A 23422-nucleotide genomic window follows, 5' to 3' on the forward strand; every position below is an offset into this window, starting at 1 on the left:
GATGGTGCTGTTGTATGACTGGATTAATGACTGTGATTTGTTATCAAAACAAAGGTTTCCTCAGTTGAATACCTCGTGATCCTAGACAATATCAGTGAGACAGCAAGGTATTTGTTAGATAACAGATAATTAGCTGCAGTAGATGTTGGTGATGTTATATGGCTGGATTAATGACTGTGATTTGTTATCAAAACAAAGGTTTCCTCAGTTGAATACCTCGTGATCCTAGACAATGTCAGTGAGACATCAAGGTCTTTGTTAGATAACTTATAATTAGCTGCAGTAGATGTTGATGCTGTTGTATGGCTGGATTGATTACTGTGATTTGTTACCAAAACAAAGGTTTCCTCAGTTGAATACCTCGTGATCCTAGACAATGTCAGTGAGACAGCAAGGTATTTGTTAGATAACTTATAATTAGCTGCAGTAGATGTTGATGCTGTTGTATGGCTGGATTGATTACTGTGATTTGTTACCAAAACAAAGGTTTCCTCAGTTGAATACCTCGTGATCCTAGACAATGTCAGTGAGACAGCAAGGTATTTGTTAGATAACTTATAATTAGCTGCAGTAGATGTTGATGCTGTTGTATGGCTGGATTTATAACTGTGATTTGTTACCAAAACAAAGGTTTCCTCAGTTGAATACCTCGTGATCCTAGACAATGTCAGTGAGACAGCAAGGTATTTGTTAGATAACTTATAATTAGCTGCAGTAGATGTTGGTGATGTTGTATGGCTGGATTGATGACTGTGATAAGTTATCAAAACAAAGGTTTCCTCAGTTGAATACCTCGTGATCCTAGACATTGTCAGTGAGACAGCAAGGTATTTGTTAGATAACTTATAATTAGCTGCAGTAGATGTTGGTGCTGTTGTATGGCTGGATTGATGACTGTGATTTGTTATCAAAACAAAGGTTTCCTCAGTTGAATACCTCGTGATCCTAGACATTGTCAGTGAGACAGCCAGGTATTTGTTAGGTAACAGATAATTAGCTGCAGTAGATGTTGTTGATGTTGTATGGCTGTGAATTGTTATCTAATTATTTTAATTTTAACTTGACTTTTTAAATTTTTAACTTGAAGTATAATATTTTTTCAATTAATTTTACTGCAATGATAGCAAAATATGTTTTTACATTCGGTAAGGTCATAACTTTATTTTTAGTTACTGTTGAAATTTCTTATTATTTTTCTATTTCTTGTGCTGCTACTTATATAATTTGATTTTATTACCTCCGTTATCAAAGATGTTAGTATTTATTATGCGCAATACAATTTAATACTTTTGTTTTATAACCAAGTTATATTTCCTTGTTAAAACTGACTTTAACGTTGATTTGGCTATGAATAGAAAATAAGTCGTTACCATTATTAATGTTATCAATTATTTTAGCTCTATGTTAAATCATGTTGACATTTTTCCTTATTGGCCTCATTAGACGACACTCGGATCCACAAACCATATGTTGCCGCGAGTGTAAATTCATTATGCATATCTGAAATCATCCTTATGTGGCATTTTCGTCTTTTGTACAAATATAACTAATAAGGCAGAAGATGCAAGCTGGTTGATGGTTCAGCCATTACACGTTTTTAAACAGAGTGTAAAGCTACGCGCGCACTACGGCGGCACGGCACGGACGGACGGTACGGCACGGACGGCATTTTTAAGAGGGGGTGCGCGCACTAGGGCGGCACGGCACGGACGGACGGGACGGGACATCCGCACATCCGCAATTTAGGACAGTTGACAGTCTGCGAGCTAAAAATTGTGAGTAAAGATGGATGTAGATAAAGTGGTGATAGTAGGTTTAATTTTAGCATAGGAAGAGGAGACAAGAAGGTGCAAGCAAAGATTTTAGATACACCACATAAACAGGAAAAGACTAAGTTTTGGAGAGTTCCACACCTTGTTTCCTGATCTTGTAGAAGGATTATGTGTAAAACTTACCTGATTGTTTCATAATAGATCATATTTCTGCCCATATATTGTCACGCCGGACGTTATTAAAATATTCCGGGTGTCGCATGTTGTACAGTTTCGGGCATTTCTCAACGAGAAAAATCAACTTACTAACATCTATGTTTATAACACACGAAAACACTACTACTTTGACAGAGATCGGTTGAGAATGGCGGATGTCCCGTGCCGCCCGCCCGGTCGGTGTGCAGTGCTCCCGGTCGGTACGGGCGTCACGGCAGCTCGGAAATGTCCTGGAGTTCTGTCTCCCGGACTTTTTAACAAACGGCGGAAGCTGCCGAACGTCCGTTGCCGGCCGTACCGCCGTAGTGGGCGCACTCATATGACATTCAATGTTATTAACTTTTAAAAATTGCCGTGCCGCCCGCCCGTCCGTGCCGTGCCGCCGTAGTGCGCGCGCAGCTTAATGTTATTTATATATATTTTAAATTACCTTATGAAACAGTTGAGACAAATTATGAGTAGTGTTAAAACTACACAAAAATTAATGGCATTCCTTAAGGTGAACTGAATTTACTGCAGACCTATGTTATATTTGCTTTGTATTTTTATAGTTTTATTATATTGTAGAACTTACACATACGTTGTAGTGGTCCCTATACTCTATTCGTCAAAGTTATACCTGTTTAGTATGGATCGCATAACGCAATTAATCCGTAATTCATTGTATTTGTCTATAACATTTTTTAAACATTGATATTGTGATAACATTTTTTTATCTGATTGTGAACACGTAAACCACATGATATTTTACTCTGATTGGTGTTTTAGATAACATTTCATTGGCTATAGGAACAAAAATAAATTTAATGACAGTGAAAAACTTTATTTTGTTGCCCGATTCGGCTCCAGATAAGTCCCGGTCACAGTGGGCGTAGAGAGATGAACTTTGCTGATGAAATCGTAGCAAAACAGTAATGACACGAATCTAATTATAAATTATAATCAGTATTTGCTCAACTATTCCTTTCGTTGTTACAGTCGAGTTTTACGTGTTGAATATTGCCCGCGATAGTGGCTGTGCAAAATATATGTTCTAGATGGTTAACAATACCTTTTTTGTTTCAGTTGACTTTTGTATTTTCTATAGGATGGTGCTTAAATGCAGGAAATTGATCATGAAATAAACAATTGTTTTTTGTTGCGTCACCAGGTCGGTTAAGAAAGATGAAACTAAACAAACTCAATTTTGTTAAAGTAAATGAGTATTGATTGCACTGGATTTATTTTGGATCGAAAAAAAATTTTGGTCCCTATCAAACTAAGCAACTTTCCTTCATGTCTCCTCATTTATTTTAGGCTTTCTTAACACGTAGTCTATGCTTATGATCAAATGAAATGATAGCAAACCGAATAGATACAACTAAAATTCTTAAAGAGTATTATGGGAAATGTTAAGCTACGTTAAGTTTCTGGTAGCATGGCCCATTGAATACAAGTATATGTGGATAGATGGAGCGTGGAGTTTGCTGAATCCGTCTGTCTCAATCAGCAGCAACCCTTGTGTGACGTAAGAGCTAGAGGGGGTTGTTTAGGGGGGGTGGGGGGGGGGGTAAACGTTGCTGCCTTGATGCATGCGCCACGACGATGATCAAAAGATTTGACTTCTGAAATTAACAGTAGGCGGGATCCTACGTCTAGTGCAAATAGGTAAAATGAGGTGTACACAGCTTCGCATTTTTTTTTGTTCAACAATCTTCAACGGTGTTAGGGTGTAAAAATGGTTGTAACAAATAAAATTAATGTAGAAGTTCTTACGTAATTCGATGGTAAATTATTTTGCAATAGTAAAGTTTTCTTTACCTCGCGTAGCTGGAGTCTAAAATCGTAATACTACATTGATCATAGAATACAAAATAAAAAAAAAGTTGCAGAGAAAATTAAGGTAAATAAAGTGTAAAAAAGAGTTGTAAATTTACTTGTAAACATTCTGACACGATAACCAATAATAACATTAAAGTCTTACTCTATCTTCATAGCTCGAATATTGCAAATCAAAATATTAAATTGATACGGATTTATCAGGTAATCTTTTTGCTTGAGAATTAATTTAAAATGGTCTTTTTAACCATTTTTGCTCTACGCATTTTATTATTTGCAAGTAATTGTAAGATTCTATACGTTAGCAACATTTGCTTCTCGTTGAAATATTAATACAACTCTACAACTCAATGTAGTATGACTAATAGCTCTGAATAAACGTATAACATTGACAGGTACAAAAATAATTATTATAAATTGTAAAATATGAAAATAGAACATTTAAGGAATCACTCGTTAAGTTAATGAATGACCCACCATTTTGTTTTTCATTTTTGGGGTTTCCTGTGTTTTTATCCTGTCAAAACGTCGTACAACGACTAGGGTGTGAAGATTTTTCGGTTCTGAAATAATTATGTCCTGTGACGATAAATGTATATACAAGCTTGGACAACGAAAAGCTATGCATAGTAATGGATGAACTAATGCACTTTAAAACTTAAATCTTTGTAGCTCTTTCAAAAGGGGTTTTACTTAAAGTCTATGCATTTATAACCACAGCTCTCTCATTTTAGGTCAAGGGGCTTTCAAAATATGAACTTCTTATGTGCTCTTAGGTATAAAGATTAAATAATTATAGTAAACAGTATGCATAATTATTTATTCAATACACGTGATAAACTCCTTTTTCCCACCAAAAGATTAGCACACCAAAGTGTTTTAGTCATTACAACCAACTATATTTGCAGTTCAAAGACGCATTTTTTTTTAAAGTTAAAAAAAGTTGCTTCTAAGGAATATTTGACGAATGGCCCATTGTTTGGCAATTAAATTATATATGGTGTAGACATAGCACTATTTAAGTACCTTCACAATAAAAACCACATACAAATTAAATCAATTCTCATAAAATACATATATCTTTAGTGTACGTATTACGGTCCATCCTTCTTTTAAACAAAGGCTTCAATCTGCATTCAACAATAAACCAAGCACTTAATTCATGCAATCTAAACAGGTGTTTTATTTTTTAATAACAATTAAAGATATGAATACATTTTTGAATCTTCCAATCTATAGTTAAACACAAGGTATGCTACGTCACATTGCCTTTATAAAAATATAATTATGTTATTCCTATACATGTATTACATGTTTTCCTTGTCTACGCCGGTGCTTTTTAACTGAAAATTAGAAGCTGTTAGAGAAGAGGTCCAAACCCTTTTCTTGTGGCTGTGTCGGGAATCAAATCTGCATCTCCAGTACTGATTTAATATTTTTAAGTCTAAGTAATTTATTATTAGCCCCGACCAGCTTAAAATTTAATATCCTTGAACTCATTAAAAAAAACTTACGTTTAAAGAAGAAGAAAATCAGTGTGAAATCATAACGTAATTAACGTGGGAAGAGACAGATTGTTTCAAGCCGTCAGATGAAATCCTGGCGCTCGCTTTCCGATTTTATATTTATATCTTCTCAGACTGTTCATAATCGTTCTCAAATTATTTTAGAAAAAAATATATTTTGTACTCAAACTTTCATGAAGGGACCATAAAAGTACCTAATAAATTGCAGTAGTTATTTTGTCTAAAATACTAATGGATATGTGAATATTTTACATTATAAAACCCGGGGTTTATTCTCATCGTATTGGAAAATTCCTGCAGTAATTCTTAGATAGTATAAACTAACTATTGCCAAGAGTTAACTGCAAACATGGTTATTTTTTTTGTTCAAATCGTATTACAGTCTTTTTAACGATCCAATTATGAATAAATGAATAAATGATTTTATTTCCATCAAAAATTTACAAGGTGAACACTTTTAATATTGGAAATATAACTGACCACTTTAACAAGTTGTGTGGTCAGTGGAAAAAATTATAATAATCTAAAAATAAACATTAAATCAGCCTAGCTCAACATAAAAAATGACACCTGCTCTCTGTGATGTTTGAATAAATACTTATATAACATTTCCCATTCACTAAACTACACCGGAAGAATATTCGTTAATAATTCAAGAAAATCCAAAACCTTTTGAAGGACAATATGCCTGAAATTGCTCCACAAAACTCTTGAGGTCCTAACAATTTTACCGTGCTTTATAATCGATTGTTAAATTGATTGTTAGTAACCTAAAAATACATATTTATGGTGAACCCATAACTATTAAAATAATTTAAACATCGTTATATAGACAATACAGCAAACGAATCGGAATTGTTGGATATTAATGAAAGCAAGAAAATTAAGCTGAAAGGTTTAGCAGTGGAAATTGGGATGGAGTTATGTAAAAACACATTTTCTTTTATTTGTAGTGTAGTAATGTAGTTTAAATTTACTACATTTTTCTAACTCTAACATCACAGTCAGTTCAATTTTTTTTATTAAAGATTCAAACACTGGACATACTACTTATAATTTGGGAGTACGTTTATTTTCAATCTTTAAATGGCATTGATTTACGCTTTAAAAACGTTAACTATAAAATATTTTTTTTTGTACAGGAATACGTATTATTTTTTTTTTACTTAAAATGTAGGTATAGAAGAGGGATTTTGAGATTGAGGCGAAATAAAGAAACGAAACGATTGTTCATATTGTATTATAAGTTTATTAGCATTAGTCCGTAAACCTTACTACGTATTATTAATTTTATTATTGTTTTATTTTATATTTTATTATTTGATGAACATTTTTATATAAAAATACACATAAATATGTTTTGTGTATCTAGTTTATTCTATCTATTTTCGGAAAATTTTAATATTTTTACCTTCGAATATTTCTTTCTCATAGGCAATTTCTTTCTCGTGGTTCAATAAACCTTCTCTTAAAATAGTAACGTTTATTAACAGTTTTTATCATCCACCTTAAGAGAAATATTAAACCTTAAGTCGCGGCCCAAATACCGGTTATTTCCGGCAGTCCTACGTAGTACAGTACTACGATAGTCCCGAGCTCGTGAACCACCCCTTAAGGTCTTTTTATAAAAACTACTGAAAACTGAACGTTTTCCAGAATTTAGTTTAAATTCAATCTATCGAATAGACAGGCGCTATGTTACTAATAATTTACTAACTAAACAAATCAATAACATTTGTTAAATCGTAACTAATCATCAACTTAATTCTTTATTGAAATGGGTAAGTTAATTCTAGCTTTAAAAGCCAAGAAGGTTGATGTTTATTAGAATTGTGCTATTTATTTTAAATCAATTTCCAATGTCTTTTAAAATATTTCGGATGGTTCGCTCAGACGTATGAGACCGCAAATGCAATTCAAGCAACATATGGCTCTATCGATGGAATCATCTAGTAAATGGAGAGATGCTTTGTCAACTGTTTTCTCAATTTTATCTTTTTCAAGGTTTCTTTTATTTGTGCGTGCATGTTGGTTAGGAACATTATAAAAGTTTATATAGAACTGTTAAAGACCTGGTATTCTATTTGTGCCAAAAAAGTTAAGTAATGTTTTAATAACGTAATAGACAAGGTTAGAATTGTATTCATGTGGAATCAATATAGTATACTTTCAAATAAATATAGAATAGTCGTTTCACTGTTCATAAGTAACTATTGTCATATTTTTATGTTGATTTAGATTTCAAGTGTTATGTATTCTGGAATGAGGTGCCATGTTCCAAGGTCACTAATTATCCTAATAAATCGCATTTAATAAAAGGTGTTGTGTTCAGATCGATTTTTAGACGGTAAAATGTCAAAGCTTTGATAGTTTTTTTTAACACATAGAAACGTTTAATTGTGTGTTTAACTTCACAAATGACATTTAACCTAACAACACACAAGAAACCAATCTGGGTTTTTAATGTATTTAATTTTATTTCCGTAAGACACACTTGTTCAGTACCATAGTGAAATTATGTTCGGTCTAAATTTTTTACGTACAGGAGTATAACAAAAGGTTAAGATAAAGTAACTCGGAGCAAAAAGTTCTACTCCGCTTGCAGTGCTAAAAGATCAAGAACTTAAGTTCGCTATCTCGTTTGATATCTTACCAATGTTACCTGCCAACTTTTCTTTTCTATGTACTTAGTAATGTCATTTTTATATGGTTAGTCAAAATTATAATTTTCATTTCTCAATAATATTAGAGACAATTCTTATTATAATTATATGTTTATCCAAAAATCAATATTTACAACAAATAATCCATAATGTCTTTTTTAGGTCCTATTTAATTTGCTTTAGATGATCTCTTTTATCAATTTTTAAAATGTTTCCAATGATTATATCGTCGAGAATAGTTGATACAGTATTTTCCTTATACTACTCTAACAGAGCGTGGCATTAAAAACAAAATCGTATTCCAGGATCAGCAATATGTCGCACGAATATTAAACCAGTTAAAATTAGAATTTAATGAGCAATATGGAAAAGGCCTGTTTATATTTTCATTACCCTGAGCGTAGTGACTTTTATGATCTATGATTATGCAACACAAAGTGCTCTAACTAGGTCGTAGGTTAATGTTTAGATATAGGATATGAAAGCGTATCATAATAATTAATTATCCGCCGGTGGATGCCGGACTATTTTCAGTTATAAATATGTCACTAGTTAACTTTTAATTAAATTTCTCAGTATTTTATTACAAACATTAATTTTATAAATGGGTCAAACTTATTAATAGTTGGCTACTGAAGATTCGAAATGTTACCATCAGTGTTTTTAAATACGCACGTTTGACCCACCAATATTATGTGGTGGTATCTTCTCTGGAGTTTTATGTTTGATATCCCTTTTAGTTGATGCGATACTCCCTGGTGTGGATTAACGTCCGTTCTAGTGAGTACTACGACTATCCGCAGTACTATCCTGATATTTAGACCAATTCGTATATACCATGGCAAAAATGTGGTTTGGATTCCACTATAAACTGTAGGTCCCTTTGTTGCCATTAGCTGTATGGGATATTAATTAACAGCTGTGTCTAAGGAATATGTCGGCCTTAGTCACTAACAAGACTACAAGATCGGGCCATTCATACTACACTCATCTCCATTCATACTTGGCTTAAAATACCTACTATGTATGGCCGCCATTTGTATTTTTATTTAAATAAAACGAGTAAGTAATATATTTATTTCATTACTTAATGTATATTTTCAATTATATCTATAGTTAAGTTTAACACGATGTCCACCAGCTGTTACAATCATCTGTTTGAGGAGCCTTGTGTCACCTGCTAGTGAATGTGTTAGTTTTGAAATATCAAAATACTAATTTTTTAGTCAACATTTAGACACTCTTTTGATTAATTTGTTAGTTCTTGAGCTGTTATATTAGTAGACCAAGTATAATATACAATTAATTTTCCAGCGTAATAAAAGTAGGTATCATGTGTAAATCTGTGCACGTAGTTTTAACACATTTCACTTGATCATTAAAGATTTTGTGGTGCCTATTGTGTTAATTAATACACTTTCAGTTTAGATGCATCAGTACTGAAAACGATTTGTTAAAGGTTGACTAAAATCGCCCAAGTCACGAATTTAATATTCATTTACCCTTTTTTTACTAATAAAACAATTCCATAACATTTAATCCGATAGTTTTTGTACTGGTCGGAATGAGAGAAAATATCGGCGATGAAATTGAATTTCCATTGATTGATACCTATTTTGCGAAACAGGATGAAGAGTACTTTAGGTGCTGCGTCCGCTGGGTTTTCCTGCTTTAAGGGCAATCATTACGAGCTAAAATAATATGTTTTCATAGGAATGGCTTTATCTTTGCGAGTTAATTGTTCAGTTTCAGGGATTCAATACGATTATTGTCCATCCGTAATTACATAAACCAAGCCATGGACTTAGATGTAAAATATACTAAAAAGGCTTTAATTTCATGCTATTACTTCTGCACTTATGATAAATTAATATCTTATACAGTTGTATACTGAATAAATCCCATCGACAGAAGCTACTGGTTGATTTGCTATTAAGTACAAAATTGCCATAACTTTTTAATGTAGCAAGCTTTGATATTGTTACGCTTGTAAACTATACTAATGAGTTGTCGTTTCTCATTGACGAAATTTAATTTTAAGACGTAGACACGGCAATTTTGGCAAGATATTATGTTAACAAAAAAATTGTTGTATTAATGTATGACCTCATGGCTTAAGGGGGTCTTTAAATAATTAGTAATGAATTATTATTACACTGTGAAACTGGTGTTGCAACTGTGGGCATTGCAGTGTTATTATTTATTACAACACCGATTGCGTGATATACATGTGAATTATTGTGTTGTAGATGTCAATGGGTTGTTTGCAATTTATATTGTACCCTAAGCTAAGCAATCTAGGGTTAAAACACTCACAAAAAAATTGATTATGTTTGACCTAGGGTTGTTATCAAACTTGCGTATTTACTAATGTGTTTGACCCTGTTTATTCCTTTTTATTTAGAATACTCGTATACACAATTGTTTGTCCTAACTTAATGAAATAAAGGATTTCCATTCATTAATGGCATTCATAATAATTACATTTAACTTAAAATATTGTATTTCGACATTTTAACTACATTGAATGGTTTAAATTCCTCTGCTAAAAAGTTTTTTTTAAGTTTTTGATTGATTGTAACCTACAAAGAGTAGATAGTGGTTGTAAGCTACACACACACACTTACGTGAGAGTAATTAATTATTGGGAACCTCTACAATTGTACATTAATTGGCAAGGCATAAACATTCCTTGCAATTTTGTCGAAGTAAGCACACTTGGTAGTGCTTAACATTCCATTGCACTAGTATTGTTTTGCCTTTATGTTTATGTTTCCTCTTTACTGCAATTCCGTGTATATAAATTACATTGAGCAATTATAATTTTCTTTGAAGAGGTGAACTATATTTTGCTTGTTGGATTACTTTTATGATTTTTAAATAAATAAATGATGGTCTTTTATACCTCAGAATAGCTGGTTATATAACCAGAATAATTTACTAAAAACGTATGTTACTTATGTACAGTTATGTTAAGTTACACCTATTTAAAAGCTACTACCTGTTCTATATTGAAACAGTACATGTTATTTTTCAGTGATGTTCAAAAATTTAGTTGTAGAGATAACTAAATAGGCTTGGATGCATACTTTTTAAGTTTAAATACATTTTAGTTTCAGCTAAAAAAATTGTTACTACAAAAACATATTTTATATAGTATAAAATAAGACTTAACGTAGTCGTTGTTAAGAACCTGAGTTAAGGACCACTGTTCTGTAGTTGAAAAATACCCTTTTAGGAGAGTTGATCTTTTCATAGTATTTATGGTAACACCTAGATACCACGGTATTTCCTTTAGTTATTTTCCGACAGAGAATTATTGAAAGTAACCAATGTCGTAATATCTCAATTCTGGGTTGTATTTTAAAGGGGTTTAAGGTGTAACATGTGTTTAGGCCTATACAAACCTGATTAAATTCTAACCTAATAAACGTTATCAGCTACCTGACTCATACTATATCCCATTAGTTTGACGTTTAAATTAGACATCTGACCAATTTAATCAGGCAACACTTTTAAAACAATTATTTACCAAAGGAGGTTAAATTGTTTGGAAATTAAATAGAAAACCGATGTCCTCGATGCATGGAATTTATCTTTCTTTCCATGTCGCTTGAATTGAATATTGGAACATGGTTATAAATCGCAATATCACCCGTAATTTAAATTTATTTTCTCGCCCAAAACGTATTATATTAATAAGGACGTTTCAAATATCTGTTATTTAAATAAAATGTAGTACTGTATTGAAATTATGGAATATAGGTAAGGTTGAAATATTGACAAGCATAAAAATAATCAACGGAATTAAGAATTGCATTTGATGTTTAATACATTTTATTCGTGCGTTGAACGCAATATTTTTAAATAACAATGAAAAGTATGAACCCAATAAATTGTTTTTCGTTCAATAATTTTATTTACGGAAATTAAATAAAAGAAATGTCTTGTAACGCTTCAAACAAAAAAAATTACAATCTTGACACGCACGAACAAAAACATTTACATGTAGGCCTACAACACTTATTGTAACCCGATCACGGCATTAACAGAGACCTGGAGAATCTTGAATGGCGTCCCTACTTACCGGAAGCACCGTTCAATAAATTGTTGCAACTAGAGTCGAAATTTACTTGTTCATTAATCCTCTTTTTTACATTTTTACATTTTTCTTTATAAATATACAATTCTTCCCAAGCATTCATTACATATCCTTTCTTATAATTATTTAAAATACATAGACTATCCTTCATTTTCCTATTGAGTGGCCTTTTTATTCTGGCTGTTGTATTTATTTCATCGTCTTTTTTAAGATTAATTTTATTTGAACATGTTTAATGGGTGTTAATTAAAGATTTTATTTCATATTTTACTTTTTCGATTTATTATATAACTAAAAGTACGTTTTGATAAGTGGATATTAAATATTTGTAATGTTCGCAAATAAATTTATTTATACTTGATTTTAGAATACATCCGTAGTAAATTAATAATGTAATAATTATATCACGATTTGCTATCACTAAAATACACCTAGTTTGAAAAGTGACTGTATAAAATAACAACTGGATAAAACATGTTCTTGAAACCAACATGGTTTTATTTGATACACTCACAAATATTTAAGGAGGTAGTTCACCGTCATCTGAAAAAACCCGCTTTTTTAGTACTAAATAGCACTGGTGTGGACCTAACAACGTTCAAAAATGGATTTGCCTACATGCGAGATTAGTAACCTACAAAGTTAAGCACTGCAGGTTAAGATTTCTACATTCAGATGACTTGAATTTAGAAAATCAAATAGCCTCAATACTTTTGCTGTTATGTATGCGATACTGAATATACAGGGTGTCCCGGAACTCTCTACCAATATTATAGGTCATTGCTCCTGGGTAAGAAACGTACCTAAATATCATATAAAATTGTCCGGAAGTCCTTAGTTACTCACACAGCCGCCATTTTGTTTTTTTTTCAGTTATTAATTCTTTTCTAAAGAATGGTTAAACATACGAAATGGAAACTTTGCACAAACATTTATGACAACTAGACAAAGCTACAAAAAAATTATGAAGATTTTTCAAATTCATAAAACAAAATGGCGTTCATTTAAAATTTTCTTTCTTAAATAACTCAAAAACCATTGATTTTACAAAAATTTTTAATGGCCGCCATTTTGTTTTATGAATTTGAAAAATCGTGATAATTTTTTTGTAGCTTTGTCTAGTTGTCATAAATGTTTGTGCAAAGTTTCCATTTCGTATGTTTAACCATTCTTTACAAAAAAAATAGTAACTGAAAAAACAAAATGGCGGCTGTGTGAGTAACTAAGGACTTCCGGACAGTTTAAATATGATATTTAGTTATGTTTCTTACCCAGGAGCAATGCCCTAAAATATTGGTAGAGATCCGGGACACCCTGTAGATTTGATGAGAGGATTTGAAATGTCGAATGATTTATCGATCAATCTGTTGCAGTTAGCGGGGTTTACAGGTGCAACAAATCCCACAGAAAATCGTCATTTATCATTACAACACTAATCCCTTGACGGGTAATGTGAGTTTGACTGTGTTGCAGATGTAAGCAAGTACATGTATGTCTGTATCCACTGTGTTCTAATGAAGTGTACTCGATGTGAGCATAATGTTTTATTGCTTTTAGAAGTTTCTTAAAAGTCACCCTGTGAATGATTGTAATAAAACGTGATTCCTAGAGGAGAAAAGATGCATACGCTCATTTACTAATGCAAATTTATGTTTTATATGTATTTCATCATTGTTGAAACACAACTCGCTCATATGATACTGTACTTACTAGTTAAATGTAATGCATAAATTAAATTCAATATAGTCAAGAGAACAGTTGATTATAAACAATTAATTGGTTTACCACCTGTAAAATAGGCTCAGCTCTTCTAAAAATATACCTTTTATACCGATTAAAGGTATACAACGGCTATGTTTTAGAAACAATATTTTAATGTTGTGATTTTTAATACTTGTGAGCAGCGTACTCTTATCTGTATAAATTAAAAATGGATGTTTATCATTACATAAATACATTCCTTTTCCGAATAAAAACTATGTTGGTGTTCCTTGTTTAACTTTTATCAAAACATTATTAAAATTGTTCAAATAGTTTGTCTCAAATTGTTATAGGTGTTCAATATATGGGATTTGGATTCTGAGCACTTTTGTTTGCGTGTGTGTTAATGAGTGTTATTAGTTAGTTATGTTTATAAACGATAACATTAACAATCTTTATTAAAATATTTCATCAGTTAAGAGGGTTCCGTAAAAAACACACAATGACATCACACTTAATATTCAGTCACACCAATGACATAATGCTTTTAAAGTAGTTTAGAATGTGAAAAACCTTTTTGTATCTTTTGGTGGTGTGTAATATAAGTTTACATAGTAATGGTTTGACCCGTTCCCATGACTCGTATTCTGGTTACCGCATTACCCACAGTTTGGGTCTAAGGAATGCAATCAACGTGCTGAGTGATTTATAATGATTGTTGCTGGTTTTCATTGACCGGAATAAAACTACAACAGTGAATTTGAAAATAACATTCATTATAATGAACTTTCAAATTTGGTACAGTATGCAAATTATTGTAGTTTAAGATTTCTCAAGAAATCTTTATTCACAAAACCCGTTTAAAGAATCAACTCAATTAAACCCGTGCCAACTTAATTTCCCACCCTTAAGCATCTTTTTTTCATCACTGCCCTTGTAGCCGGTGGGGATTGAAGCTAGTGGACTTGTGAAGTTTAATGATGAAGTGGAACGGGGGGGGGGGGGGTTAGGTTAGTGGTGTGATATGGTGTGGGTTATCGGTGGGAATTCGGGGAATCAGGAGGGAATAAACAGGGTAATGCTAATAGGGTAGGTATAAAAAATATAGCGTGCCGCTATGCGTCACGCCTTTTTTCACATTTTATTTTTGTTTTCCTCTAAATGTACATTTTTAATTTTTTAGGTAGAAATTTAACACTTTATTTTCAGAAATACTGTAATAATTATAATCACAAACTACGAAAAACGTGACGGTGTATTACGTTTACTTTATGTAATTTCCAAAATATATTTTTACTAAATACTTTTTACTTTTGTCTGTTGTAATACACAATAGTCAGCATAATCAATGGAAACAACCAACTGTCAATACAAGTCTTAAACACGCTTATTAGGGTGATATTAATCAATCAGGCGCTGTCAGAACTGTTGTAACTGACTCTCTCAGCTTTCAACTTTCAGACATTGGGCTTTATGGCATTCAACTGCAACTGGAGTTATTAAAATGAATCATCCACATCGTAATTCAAATACAAACTTTTCAACTATCATGAAACTGATACCGACAATATGTATGAAAAATTATAACTGTTATTTGTTTAAAATACATTTTGGTTAAAACAAGTTTAATGAATAGGCCTATCTTAAATTAACCGAACACAACTTGCATCTAAAAAAGAGGGGTAAGTTAGCGGCCATTTACTTTTTTATTGTTTTATTTGTCTTTTACTTCATTTGTAATTTAAACACATTGATTTTGAAAATTCCTTAGTATAATCTAGACTGATCAATTATAAGAACTAATAATAATGGTTTAAATACCTGATTTTGGCTATCCAATCGTTGTATTCACAACTAGTTTCGATCTGCTTAAAGTTGGATCATCATCAGGTGAGTACCAGTATACTTCAGGATGCTTGAAATTGGACTCAATTCCCGCATTAATAACACCAATGCTCGTTGTTTATGATTTTATTTTATCGGCATATGTGTGTCCGTGTATGTGTATGTGTAAAAAATGAATTATGACGACATCCATGTGAAATAAGCATCCTTGTACTCACCTGATGATGATCTCTTAGCAGATCGAAAATAGTTGTGAACATAGCAATTGCATTGCTAGAATCAGGTATTTAAACCATTACTATTATTCTACGTAATCTGGAAGCTATCCATACTACAATGAAATTATAAGAAGTCAATGCCACACTACCATGTGCATAACTCACCATACTCTAGCAACAACCTCGTATAAAAACTGCAAATTGTGTGTTATTTTTCAAATTTTCTTTTGAATTTGTTATGATACAGCAAAAATTTAGAGTGCATTTGTGAAAAGCGCTACATAGCGAATAACCAGCTGTGTTACATAACATTAACATTACAGTTGTGTCAAACACGTTTGTGACTCATTACTGCATCATATAAATCGTGCCAGCGTACAAAAGCATAAATTAGTCTTTGGTTCTACAATATTTACAGTTGAAGCACATTAATGCGTCACGTAAGTTTAATGATGGCTATTGTGTGTGTTGGTAGAATAACAAGTGACGGAGTCTCACTCGTTATTTTGTGGTTGCGAAGCTTGACTGTTCTACTGTTAATGGGACTTCTAACTGACATCCCCGGTCTCAAGAATCAAATTGCAAACTTAGCAAGATTGTTAACTCGTTTTCAAAGATACTTTTACTTTCAAATCCTACTTTAATAATATCTGTGGTAAAATAGGCTTGGGTAGTCTAGTTGTAGTAGCATTGGACTTCAACCTTCCCTTAAGGTATGGGCAATTCAATCAATTACTTTTTTGCTATATGTCAGTGATCCATTGAGTCGGAATTTACCTTAACTGTAGATCTTTCTACCTAGAAAACACACCAGGTTATCAGCAATCAGAATTCCATTCAAAAACTCTCTCCAATAAAAGGAATACAAAATGTAATAATTACCAGTTTATATATTATCAACCTGTCACCCTTACCAGTTAATCGTGTCGGTTGTTATTGTAGTCGCAACATCACCCGCAGCCGCATCGCTACAAAGGACCCGCATGTAACATTTCTCAACTTATTTCTCATGAATTGTGTGCGCATTTTCTCTCATGTAAAGACAAAATTAGCTACAAATGTTTGCTTTTAATCATGAAACAATCTGCTGATGGAAATAGCGTGGGGGTTGAGACCAACTGAACGTTAAAAGGGAAAAATATTCTGCGTTTTCCTCGTTTGTAAATTTAGCGTTATCAATCCAGCAATAATTCATCGAAAATATTCGTTTTTCTGATAATTTCTTGCTTAAAACGAGGTAATAAAAAAGGTGAATATCCAATTTATTTGATCCGTAGTAAGTAGTATAGAGATAATAGTAGGGATTTAGTATAACTGGACTTTAAGTGGGTTCTACTCTTAAAAAGCGCTTGAACTTTTGTATGTCTTCTGAAGTGTTGGAAATTAGGTACATTTATCCTATTCCATACTTTATAGAAATAACCATTGAAATCCTGACCATATTAACAATATTATGTGATACATAAGTATTTTTCATTTCTGTTTCAGGTAAAGAAAACAGTGAACGTCTGACGATAGCTAAACGTTTTGGTAAGAATATAAATAGAACCATAAAATACTAATGTTTTTGGGATTGGTGATGGGAGCTAGACAATTATAGTTTTTGAAAGGAAAAAAGAAAGATGCATGCTCAATATATGGTTATTCTAATTAAGACCATGATTATATTCAATCGTTCATAAATTTAAACTCTATAACATTTATATTTACGAATATATGCTGATGACTAAAAGTGTGTACTCAGAATGTTAAAAATGTATGCTTGTTTCAGTAGGAGTTGTCATATGTTTTTACCATTTTACGTTTAAATTACCTGTTTATTGTGGAATATTGTTATACTAAAAAAAAATACAGCGGAGTATTGCGCAAAAAGTGTTATCAACTTTTAACAAGTAATCGGTTCAACCGAATACTTAATATTTTTCATGGATTACCAAGATACAAGATCATTGAATAGCTTGTTTTTATTTTACGACAAAATACGACAAAAAATTGGTGAACTTTAAATCATGTTTTCAAGTAATATTCTATTATAAATGTAATTCAGTAGTGCATTAATTTTTACCAGTCTGTATTTAAAATGGTAAATCTTGCAGTTTGTTTCTTTCGATTACCAATGTTCGTAAATTATTACATAGATTCTCTTTATCTTGATTCTTCCTTTTTGTTTAACGTAGTATACTGTAAAAGATTAATGAGACTTTTTCTAAATGTAATACAAATTATTGTTACCCACAAAACCTTTGTCAGTCGAAGTTTTGATTACTTAACTGTGTTATTCAAATTACTCTTAAATGTTTCCTCAATGTAATACAGAGTGTCCCGGAACTCTCTACCAATATTTTAGGGCATTGCTCCTGGGTAAGAAACATAATTAAATATCATATTTAAACTGTCCGGAAGTCCTTAGTTACTCACACAGCCGCCATTTTGTTTTTATCAGTTATTAATTTTTTTCTAAAGAACGGTTGAACATACCAAATGGAAACTTTGCACAAACATTTATGACAACTAGACAAAGCTACCAAAAAATTATCACGATTATTCAAGTTCATAAAACAAAATGGCGGTCATTTAAAATTTTTGTAAAATCAATGGTTTTTGAGTTATTTAAGAAATAAAATTTTAAATGGCCGCCATTTTGTTTTATGAACTTGAATAATCGTGATAATTTTTTGGTAGCTTTGTCTAGTTGTCATAAATGTTTGTGCAAAGTTTCCATTTGGTATGTTCAACCGTTCTTTAGAAAAAAATTAATAACTGAAAAAAACAAAATGGAGGCTGTGTGAGTAACTAAGGACTTCCGGACAATTTAAATATGATATTTAGGTACGTTTCTTATCCAGGATCAATGTCCTAAAATATTGGTATAGAGTTCCGGGACACTCTGTATAATGCCTTACGTTACAAAGTCGCGCAGATCTTACATGTTTTCTACGGTTAGTAATAATACTTTTGTGAGTAATTATGGAAAATACAACCCACTAGTGCAGTAAAAATGTAAACCGGAACTACGTCGATAGAGAGGTATACGAGTAACTAAGTTTATAAGTGTTCCAATGTAAAACACTACGTTTATTCATAATTCTCAAACTTCACTCAAAATAATAATCTTTTATGATTAGGCTTAGTCTGTATCTCTAAAAAAAATCGCGTTTGCTGTTTAGAGATCAAGTTTCTTAATCTTTCCAAAACATTACGCATATAATTGAATATTACATTAACGTTTGCTTACTTCGTCTAAACTACTGTGAGTAGGTAGGAGATATACGTAGGGGGTCCCAGTATCAACATCCTAGTATTTATTATTTAACTTTTTTTCTTTTTTCCTTTTTGAAATAAACATTTTGAATATTTATGTATATTTAATATTTTTTATATACACCACATGCTACTTACACCTATAAATATAGTGAAAACTTTACTTCATAACCAGCTGCTTAAGTTAAAATGTTAGAATTGTACTTAAACATAGCCTATGAAAAAAAATAACTAAAAAAACTTCTGCTAGATTTTCTTGCGCTGGAGAGTTAAATTTTTTGATTTTAATTATTATTCTTAATTGTATGTTCCATGTAAATTGTGTACAACCCCACGGCTAGATAAAATGTATGTAAATGTTCATTTCATAAAATATGAGACACTTATGTAGTACCCATTTCTTACGCTTGTTAATCGTTTTCTAAATTCAAGTTTACAGATTTGTTTAACAGTGCTTAAATTAATAATTTTAGTGCATGTTTGCTTAGTTTTGAGAACGTTAACCCATTTTGCATGCTACTTTAGTAATTGTAAATCTTTTGCGGGATTACAAAACAGTCGTTCCCTTTTGAGACCTTTATAAGATTACTTTTTGCCTAAATTCTTTGAATACTATTCGCAGGCTTCAATTGGGGTTCAGTAACACCCGGAGTAATCTTGTGGTGTATTTTAGAAAATTCATTTCTTAAAACAATCAAGCATTTGAAAAATAATATACTATACTTTACATCATTTATATTCAATCTTTTCATCTTAGCTCCATATACATTACATTTACAATTTATCTGAAGCTATACGTTGTATTTCGATAGTGTACTTTTTAAAAGTTTAATAAAAACATTTATTTTAAATACGGAATAAAAAAATCCAACGTGATAAAGAGAGCTTTTATGTTTTATAATGGAAAACTACTTAAACAAATTAAAAAAAACTTCAAATTTATGGGAAACTGCATGAGTAAATAAAAATTAATATTTTAGAATATTGAGGCATGCACTCTCTTTTTTTGGTATAAAAGGATTTTACATTGCTTGCTTTCTTTATAATTATAAAAAAAGTAATTGCATGTCGCTTATAATTTATAATTTATTTTAAAAATATGTAGAAAGGTTTAGTTTATTGTTTAATCTACTTATACATTTTGCAAATAACCATGTTATGCAGACAGAAGTATTCAGTACAGCAATATTACTCTAAACCTTTGTGCAAGTGTTAAGGTTAAATTAACTAATTCGAATAAATTTATAGCAATTACTGCTTAACATTTTCTTTGACAACTTGTTTTAATGTTAAATTTCAATGCAATAGTGTTTGCATGTTTTCTTTGAACCTGATTACAATTAAAAAGTTAACCATTTTTCTCTTTGAACAATGTATTTTAAATTAGGTATACAAATTCAATGTGTATTAAAACTAGTAATGACAATGATTGATGTATTAGCGTTTGCTGGTTTGTTTGTTTTTTACGTGATAAATAGTTTATTGCAAGTTTAAAATATTTCACAAATTCATCTCCTTGCAGATTTAAAAGTTCCTATTTCTGTTGAAATCGTTTAAACAATAGTTTACAGGATAAATTGTACAGTTTACTTTTTGATCTGAGACATTCACTTTTAACAAGGTTTGTTTAGTGACTCAATTGTGCTAAAATTATTAATAAACATTATGGCAAATAGTTTATATTAAAAATTTACGAATGCAACGGAAAAAATATTCTCCTCGATAAGGGAAAAATTCATTAAATATATTCTAAACCTTTTTAAAGAGAACTAACTATTTATTTTGGTTTTTGTTTGGGTACTTATACCCGATTTCTCAAGTTGTGGACCAATTATTTTGTCCCAATACCAGCAGATGCAAATACATTTAAATGTCCGGCCTTTGCTATTTTTATCTTGTGAAACAGCTAAAATATACTAAACCTTTATTAAGAATGAGTTAGATAATTGTTTTATATAATGTTTTATTTTGTGTGTGGAATAAACACTTGGTTTTTATCTGCTGTTTTTATTTTGCATCCTTCCCTGACATTTCCCTGCTTGAATAGAATAAAGTTATGATTGGTGTTTTATTTTCCTTCACTCGATTCTTAGTTTAGCACCCAAGTAACCCTGCTTATTGAAATAGTCTTTATCTAGATATATTTTTTGTTTTACGCTTTTGCCGGTTGGGGTGGACTTCCGTACCTGTTGGCACAAACAACCGAATGAAAAAATCTATCGATATATCGATTATTCGATATATCGTTTGGTTGGTTAGCTAAGGTTACCTAACTAACCAAACGATATATCGAATGAAAGAATTGAATAATCGATATTTTCATTCGGATGTTTGTGCCTACAGATACGGAAGTCTACCCGAAAAGTGTCTCTTATCAACTGCAATGCCTTGTAAAATAATTCGTTTCGAAATCAACCTTTGTACAATTTTACAAATCTAAAATGTATAATTAAGATTTAATACGCCATACACGAAAAAACTTAAGTTATTTATCAAACTTAGTGCTTCATGAGATTATTCACCGTAGAATTCAAAAATCACACTGTTCACACTGTTTCAAAAATTTTTAAGTTCGCTGAGTAAGGTGCCAACAAATTTCAAGCTGCATAATTTACGGAATAGTGAAGTTGCATATAATAATATGCAACTTCACTATTCCGTAAATAGGGACGTGTACTAACACGTGTATATTTAAATCCTAACTTTGTGTTCGACATACTAAAACACTTTAAAACCAAATAAGTCTTAAGCTAAAAATTAAATGAATTATCATCATTGATTTTATTACATAAGCATTTTGAAATTAATGAAGAAATACGTTAGTTTTAACATTTCATATGGCTTGTGCACATTTTCACTGAATAGCACTTACGTTGTTACTATTTTCAAAACCACGTTTAAAGAATAATTTTCCCAGTAAAAAATAACACGTTTTGCACATACTAACTGAATGATAGCACTTTGTTATTTATTATTTCTACAAAGACTCTCTGATTATAAATTCGTCTGGATTCGTCAATAATCGTTGACGATTTCGACCCACAACGTATTATTCACTAACATTGGCTGTGTTGCTATTTAACCACCAACTTTTCTGGTTTGCATTTCACACGATTTCTATTCAGATTACAATATAAATGTTTCCCTTAGTTTCCTTTTTAGTAATCAATGTAGTATTGACAGTGGACAAGTAGTCTTTTTTCCACACTAAGTTAATGTATATCGATGAATACAATTTCGAGGTTGGCTTTAGACAGTTATATTATTGAAAATTAATTCAAATCCAACTGGTGTTTTTTTAACCAAGTTAACAGTCAATGTTAAAATAATGAAGGTTACTCACTCTACTTATATTAACACAAATACATTGCACGGATAAACCCTTCTGGATTAAAGTTCATCCTATTCGTTGCTGAAGGTAAAAATAAATGCATGACGTTTTTAAACCGCAGGTTTTAGTATTTAACGGTAAAGATATTCTCTTACTCAAACTTATTTCCCCGGGGACAAACTTTGTGCTGCACAATAATGTATCCTTCACGTTAAATTCGCAGGCAATTTCTGTTATTGAGGATTGGGTGTGTTTTCAAATTGCAAAACAAAGAAGGGTTTTACATGCATCGCAATAGTTTTGTATAACAAGCCTCGCTTTGTCTTTCCTCCTTTCACAACGTGAACTAATTTTGGTGGTATTGAATTTCGATCATTGAAATATTGTTTTTAGATATTTAATTGATAATTTATGATAAACTGTTTTTATGACGAATTCAATGCAGCATTCAATATTTGGATTACTTACATAATATATCTAGTAAAACTTTGTACTTTAAAGTCCTGCTGTTTATATTATAGAAAACCTGTTACGTGGTTTTTAACTACTTGAATTACCCAAAAGATATGATGAGTGGAGTAAAAAAAAAAAAAAAGACAATATTATAGTTTACTTGTTAGTGTTTGTTAGTTTTAGGGTTAAATAGCGATGAATAGAGAGTTACATCACATCAACTTATCAAAAAGTGATTCTACGAATAGCCTGTGATATAAAAATTCACAACACATTAACTATTCCAGAAATTATAGTAAAATTACGTCTTAAAATAGGATTTTTTATTTTACAACTTAAAATCACTTCTAAAAATATATAAAAAATATATAATAAAAACAAAACTGTATTTTGTTATAATGACTTTCTTAATGATTTCATGAAAGCACGAAAAAAAACATTTGTACTTCTTATTGGTTTATAAATTTCATACACATAAACTTGTATATTTCGATCCCGCATCAAAAAGAAAAATAA

General features: G+C 31.3%; 1 protein-coding gene across 1 annotated transcript in view; it reads left to right on the plus strand.

Annotated features, from left to right (window-relative positions):
* The window catches only part of LOC128991144 (disks large 1 tumor suppressor protein-like), a 166096-nt gene extending 148642 nt beyond the window's left edge, over positions 1-17454 (plus strand). Inside the window, exon 3 of the mRNA XM_054413907.1 lies at positions 17350-17454. Coding sequence (XP_054269882.1) covers positions 17350-17423 — 74 coding nt within the window. The 3' untranslated portion in view covers positions 17424-17454. The remainder of the gene's footprint in view (positions 1-17349) is intronic.
* The last annotated feature ends 5968 nt before the right edge of the window (positions 17455-23422 follow it).

This window comes from Macrosteles quadrilineatus, unplaced genomic scaffold, assembly GCF_028750875.1.
Source record: "Macrosteles quadrilineatus isolate MER2022 unplaced genomic scaffold, UCM_ALF_1.0 Scaffold_3__2_contigs__length_128488019, whole genome shotgun sequence".
Classification (NCBI taxonomy): Eukaryota; Metazoa; Arthropoda; class Insecta; order Hemiptera; family Cicadellidae; genus Macrosteles; species Macrosteles quadrilineatus.